This window comes from Halyomorpha halys, unplaced genomic scaffold, assembly GCF_000696795.3.
Source record: "Halyomorpha halys isolate HHAL.00 unplaced genomic scaffold, Hhal_1.1 Scaffold417.1, whole genome shotgun sequence".
NCBI classification, from domain to species: Eukaryota; Metazoa; Arthropoda; class Insecta; order Hemiptera; family Pentatomidae; genus Halyomorpha; species Halyomorpha halys.
In genome coordinates this window covers 46,684-54,051 of record NW_027111032.1, presented here as the reverse complement: position 1 = coordinate 54,051, position 7,368 = coordinate 46,684, and the positions used below count along the sequence as shown (strand labels likewise).

General features: G+C 29.9%; 1 protein-coding gene across 1 annotated transcript in view; it reads right to left on the bottom strand.

Annotated features, from left to right (window-relative positions):
• Positions 1 to 3,991, bottom strand: part of asun (integrator complex subunit 13 asun) — a 15,930-nt gene extending 11,939 nt beyond the window's left edge. The window contains exons 1-5 of the mRNA XM_014423353.3: positions 3,215 to 3,991; positions 1,973 to 2,047; positions 996 to 1,154; positions 678 to 802; positions 24 to 102 (exon numbers count right to left, since the gene is read on the bottom strand). Coding sequence (XP_014278839.1) covers positions 24 to 102; positions 678 to 802; positions 996 to 1,154; positions 1,973 to 2,047; positions 3,215 to 3,475 — 699 coding nt within the window. The 5' untranslated portion in view covers positions 3,476 to 3,991. The remainder of the gene's footprint in view (positions 1 to 23; positions 103 to 677; positions 803 to 995; positions 1,155 to 1,972; positions 2,048 to 3,214) is intronic.
• Between the last annotated feature and the right edge of the window lie 3,377 nt (positions 3,992 to 7,368).

Below are 7,368 nucleotides of genomic sequence, written 5' to 3'. Positions count from 1 at the left end.
TATATATATTAATTAACATTTACCTTATGCCTGGGTATATTTTCTGTTGCATTTGGTTGAATGTTGAGTATAACAAGTTCACAGTTATCAATTGGAATTAATCTGAAAACCAGAAAAGGAAAAGAATGAAAATCAAAGCTGAAAAATTATTTAATGAACACAATTCTGCAGATCAAGACAGCCTCAAAAATAATAATATAACAAATATATAAAAAAAATTTCCAAAATTTTTAAAAGGATTACATAAAGATTTTAAGCACAATAAATAACGAACAACTCACAATATTATATAAAAAAAATGACATTTCCTCAAAATGATCTGTTATTTAAAATAAAATAATTGTCATTTCTGACATACATAGGGGAATTATCAACAGGTTACTACACTACTCTAACTATTATAAGGGGAGGGATCAAGTTTTGACCCTGCGGGACCACAAAATAAAAAGTTGATCCCTCCAGGCCAGATTCGAATGGACGCTGCTGCCATACCGAGGTTGCTAAAGGTCTGGTCTTAATTCCCTCAGCTACAGATGGCACCAAAAATTTCTTTTTAAGAAAATTTTTTTCTTTAAAATATAATGCTATTTACTACAAAATAAAGTGGCATGACTTAATGACGTAGTGCAGAACACCCAGGAAAATAAAATTGGAACAACTACTTAAGATCAACTTACAGATCGGACGATGAAGCCACTTTGTTTTCCTGAATAATTTCAGCTTGTAACTTCTCTTCAATCAGTTTTATCTTTTCATTATCAGATACTGAAGTGATGCAAATAACTCTGTTTCTATTTATTACCTAATCAATACAAATAAATAAAATTTATAAAACATACATATAATAACAGAATATCCATTTTAATTATAAAACTTGGAAGTGCTACAAGATTTATCATTATCATTGGGAGAGAGATATTTTAAGTGATTTTGATTAAGTATGTGTTCAGCTTTAAGAAATAATAATTGCCTACAATAAATCAAATCAAACTAACCGGATAAGGGCATTCACTCAATGAAGTTCGCTTTTCATGCTGCTGTTCAGAACATTCGCACATCGCCTGAACAGCACATTTCAAACCAGCATATATATTGTATGTTTCTCCACCTATAGCTGGAGATGGCGTGCCAATAACTGACAATCCATTCAGAAGCTAAAATCAGAAAAACATATAAATTGGGACTCAAACATTGAAAAAGTCTGTAAATGTAGTATATCACAATTACAGTACTGAATAATACATCTGTATTATTTAGCCTAGTATTTACTAACATTTAATTTTTTCTAATTAAAGAAAATGATCCTATTTTATAAAAAAAACATTTGATTATACATTTGTCAAGATCTCATATGAAAAAAAAAATCCATTATATGAAATAAAAGACTAATTGTTAAAATTTATAAAATAAGCACAATAATGTAACAGGAAATATCAGTTAATAAGTATAAAGTGTAGAAGTAGCATTTACTTATAAGGAAAAAATTAGAGTAATATATTAAGTAATTTTCAAGTATACTCATACTAAATGACGAATAAAATAGATGGAAAAATATATTCATCATAATAATAAGAGGAATAAATCTAGTTTATAATATGTTGTGAACATTATCAATCCAAAAAATTATACTTGATTGTAGCTACAAAAGTTTTTATTCTGATTTTTCTTTCTTTGGAAGTTGTTTGTTTTTGTTTATTAAAATGTTGAAATGAAAAAACATTAGTTTAAAAAAAAAAATATGTTAGAAAAACCGGTAGTGAAAGATGTGGTTTAATTAATAATGATATGGTTTAATTTATGTGACTACTATATGAAAATATTTCAACAAGAAATAAATGCACTGAACATAATAAGGAAGATTAGAACATGAATATTCAGATAAACCTGGAAAGTAAAGCAACAAGTACTAAAAAGTGAAAATATTCTAAATAGAAGTTTTTAGTTTATTAAATAGGAATTATTAATTACATACATGATTTAAACTTTGCTGTGTTGGGCTCCATGAGTTTAGGGAGTGTCCTTTGGTATCACTGACAATGAACCGGACCTACAAACAAAACGCACATTAACTGAAGATAAGACAAATGATAATATAATAGATGAATGGAATATGGTCCGGGTGCGGAAAAAAAACTCAAATAGTAGATAATTATACTATTTTATTGAGCCAAAGTTTTGCCCCACGTTGCAGGGCTTCATTTTATACTTTGTTTTTTTTAATAAATATTTCTTTTCCCCCTATTATGTATATTACCATTTATTGTTCACCTAATTTAAATACTTTTTTACTATGTTTACTTTACAAATTATTTTTGTTATTGTGGCATAACTGCCATCCCCACTCCTCCCAATACAAACTGTCACTTGGTCTTTGACTGCCGTCAAAACAGGTATGCATTCTGTCTCATCATTTGATTTGTATCTTTTTCTTTTTTCATCTCTTTATTTGTACTGTCTTTAATATTTCTTCTCTTATCTGTTACTATTACCCTTTTCATTTACTATTTACAACCTTTAATTTTTCTTATTATATCTTACTTTTCATTTTATACCCCTGTTATTTTACACTTATGTTTTTTCTTTTTTCCTTTTTGTAACTATAGTGTTTGTATCTTTTTTAGCCCTGAGGAAGCCCTGCAACGTGGGGTGAAACATTGGCTCAATAAAATAGTATAATTATCTACTATTTGAGTTGTTTTTTTTTTACCGCATCCGGACCATATTCCATTCATCTATACACACGGTCAATCAATAATCTACCAATAATATAATAGGTTCTTACTGGATGAGTTTTCATTAATATAACCAGAAGTAGTGAAAATACTCTTCTTTGTTGAATTATTTATTTTATGGAGTCATTAACAATGTTTAGGGACTATAGCCCAATCATCGGGTTATCTTAAATAAATATTTCTTCAAATATCACATTTAAGCTGTTCTCCTTATTAGTCGTAGTCAGGTTTAATAAGAATAATTTCATTAGAAACTGATAGCAATATGATTATTATTATTATACCAAACTATAACTAATAAGGAGAACAGCTTAAATGTGATATTTCAAGATATATTATTATTATTATTATTATTGAAGATAATCTGATGATGAAATATTGTTAACGACTCAATAAAATAAAGAATTTAACAAGGAAGAGAATTTTCACTACATCTAATTATTATCTACATAATATGTTATTGTAATAAAATAAAACCTCACCAATTTTCCAGTAGGAAAGAGATCCCAAACAATCCGACAGTACTCGACAGCTGCTTCTACACTACAAGTCCACAGAGTTTTCGCTATTGGTGCCAAAGGAATAACACCTGGTCCTCGGGTTTTAGAAAAGTCAAATTCGATTAAACTTTCACAATTGGTACCAAAATAAGGAGTGTGATCCAATAAAAATATTGTTTTATGGTTAGCAGGGTACATTGGAGGTGGTGGTTTCCTTTCACAAACTTCATTTACAGAATACATTTTTCAAGAATTTTAATGCTAGTTCATAAAATTTACTAGTGGATTATCATAAATCAAAAGTTAATACAACTCATCTAGGATATGTGGTCATTATAAATTGAAAATATTAGTTAATAATAGATTAAATTGAACATACGGAGTAATAGGAGTATTGCACAATATCATATAATATAATTAATGATATATTAACTTAACACAATTTTAAAAATACTATCATAACCATTTACTGAAACGATATATTTCCTTGAACTAACATTAAATATTCAACTAAAACGTAATATGTAACGTTCAGAAATTTGAAAAAATATAAGACGCTTAAATAACATATTTTTTAAAATAAAATCCACTGTTAAGTATTTATTTTGCTAAGAGGTGGGTAGGTTACAGCTCAACCATAATAGAGGGAACCTTCCAAAGTATAAACAATGTGCTGCAGTGTAGTAATCGACCTATCACATTACAACTAGTTTTGCACTTATGTGTTAAAATTGTTGTTTAAAGTTTTAATTTAATAATTTAGTCATTAAAAATTATCTATTATTAATCTATTATTAAAATAGGAGTATTTTTGTTTTTTAACGCTAATGTAGGCGTGAACCCAATAGGAGGGGGGGGAGCAAAGTAAAGAGAGAGACTGTCCAGTGCTCCGCCCGCTGGGGAGGGGGGAGGCCCCGTGTCCTAGAATGATTAGATAGATTACTTCTACATTACTGGTACTGGTAATAATGGGGGAAACGTATCCGTCTAGTGGGTCTATTGGTCCTTTTTGCCAACCCCAAAACAGACCATTGGAATAATTCTTATAACGAAAATTATTTCTCTATATCAAACCTTTTTGATTTTCTAATGAAATTTAAAAGGGACAACCATTCTTTTGGGAAAGCCTCATATTATAAGATTCTATCAGTGCCAAGAAGCCTATATCTTAGTGGTGCTTACCATTCACAATCTGCTATATAATGCAGAGCAGATTCTGGGGACTGTCTACATTAGTGACAAGCTTCATAATGGACTTCTCCGTACTTCATTTCTGTTTAGAACTAGCAACCGCTTAGTTCTGGAGGGATTAGTTATTAGTATCTTGGCTTGTCACTTCCTTGTTACATTCCCTCCATTCCTTGTCTGCTATCTTCCATGTCCAATCAAGGACTTCTTTACGCTGATGCCTTTTAGAGATATCAAGGAATGGTTCTGACCCTACTGAAAAGTGCTCGGCACCACTTCCTCATTACGGTCAGCTTCCTCATTACTTATGTCCAGAGACCCACACTAACTTAAGCTTCTTTAAGCCCGTCAATGACTCTAATGCCAGCTTGTACTCTCTCACCAATTTAGAGGTGACTTTAGGGCTGGAAGGACAGACAGACTATCTGAAAGTATGGTGATGCCTGCCCTTTTGCAACTAATGACTTCAGGACATGTAGCTACCAACAAAATGGCAAATACTTCTAACTAAAAAGCAGTCGTGTAATTACCTGATAAGAAGCTTAGTTCTATGCCTAAATCTTCTATATAGACTCCTATACCCATCAGGCTAGTCGAATCTATCCTTGATCCATCAGTAAAACAGGGCTGATAATTTCTTGGGGTTTCTACCTGACCAAACCCTACTTCTACCACTACTACATTACAAACAAATTCATGATTTTTTAGGAGTCCTCTGACTCTCCCTTCCTCTTGAAATTGTTTGTCAGTAGTTTAGAGAGTCAAGGTTTCATAATTAGGTTTTTTCAATTGTATTCTATCCATTATTTTATATGAATTTTTTTTTGTTTATATTAATATTTATAAAATTTCTAACAATTTTTATAGATCTGACCTGCAGCACGTGATGTGTATGTTTCAAAATCTTTATAGGGAGATCAGAGTCTACGTATGTCTACATTTAGCTTGCCTATTAACCCATTGGTAAACAATCAACGACTAAACCATAAACAATCCAATTTCATACATTTGTTTTAATTCTTCACGTAATCTATGCCCATTCTACACGTTTCATTTATTTATTTTTGCATGCAAAAAATGCTTAATGTAGTCATAGTTTTAGAATTTGATTTCTTTTGTTTTTTCAGAGACTTATTTGTAAAAATTGGCCTATGATGAGGCATGTATTTTTAGAATGTTGATTTTATTTTTAGTAATTGACCTTGCTGAAACAATTTCTTGGCAGAAGAGGTACAAAATCTAAAATTATTTCTTAGACCAGATTTGCAACTATTTTAAATTTGAACTTTACACTAACCTGTTATGAACTTTGACATTTGGCAACAATAATTTTCTTTTCTATTTAAATACAACATTATATTGGTGAATTCCAATTGCTTGATTTAATAAGACTAGTATTGATTTTTAATTTTAGTAACTCTTTGAGTAAAATGTTTTACCAATATTTTAGGCAGTTTTAAGCAGATTCTGAAATCTCAAATTTCTCAACTTTTTAATTTTCCAAAACCGGAGAGGAAGGGGAGAGGAAGGGTATTGACATCCAGTATGTCTCCTATGATGCACTATGTATTTCTGAACTCCAGGTTTGTAGAAAATCTGTTATGATGAACTGGTCACAGTATAGCTTGAATTGCCATCTCTGAGTGACTAGCTGTGGGTCCTACTTGTACTATAGTTGCGATGAGATGATTTCACATTAGAATTAAAATAGTTTCAGAGCCCTTAGGAAGACTTGTGTGGCTTTATTCACCTTCTTACGATGGAAAAACAAGATTCTTGCCTCTGACTATTTCAAAAGATGCTTCCTGGTTACTTATCTTACTGTCAAGTAGGAATCTATTAAAACCAGGTTTGCATTTATTAATTTTAAAATGCTGAAGGAATAAAATAATGCAGATATGTCTCATGTTTTCAAAGCTGTCATGGTATTTTTGAATAAATTCATGTTCTGAGGTGTAGGTTTAAAGTGCTTTTTTACTGCCAAATTGAAAATGAGGAGCTTTGTGTTCTTATGAGTTATATTATTCAAGTGTAGTTTAGCTAATTGTTGACATTGGTAAAATTAGAAAGATCATCATTAATTTTTATTATAAATCGATTTTCCATGAAATAATGGGTTTTATAACCTGAATTTTCAAAGGCCTTTCTAAATTTCTGATATTCCATTTCTTTAACCTGGATGTTTCTTGGACAACGTTATCTTCATCCATCTATTTTCCACCCGTAACTTCTCTTGGAAATGTTCCATCTGGCATAGTTTATAAATGGCTTAGAAAATTTAGGAAGTTGCTATCTATTCTACAATTTTTTTTATTCTATCACATTTTTTTTTATACTTCATTTTTTGAATTTTTCCTTCTGCTGCTTATAAATAAGATTAAACTTCAAATAAGAGACAAATAAAAGATTAGAAACAGTAATGAGAGTGTTTTTTACCTTGTCTGCTTAATTTTACTAGTAAAACAAATTTTCATTCAAGTTTTTATTTTTGCTAATTGTTCTAACATGATAAAATTAACTCAGATACTATTAGTAGTACAAATTTTAGAAAACATTACCTATGTAATTATATATTTTAATTTAATTTTAAAGAAGATAAATCTAAAAAAGAATCTTAAGAGCATAGAATGGAATAGAATCGTCAATCGGCAGAAGGGAATAAGTAAAAAAATTAAATTAATTACTACATTTATATAAATTAAATTACATTTATTAAAGGAAATGTACATTTACGTATATTGCATGTATAGGTTTCGAACAGATATACAGGGAATGATGGCAGTTGGAAAAAAAAAATCCTCTAAGCAAGCTTAAAATTATGAAAAGAGAAAAGTCTTTCATGATAGGATTAGGCATAAGATATTGAAATAAAAAATCATTTCAGTCTATTATAAATAAATTCATGTACTTTTATTATGCCCTGTCTATGTAGTATAATTTTTAAATAT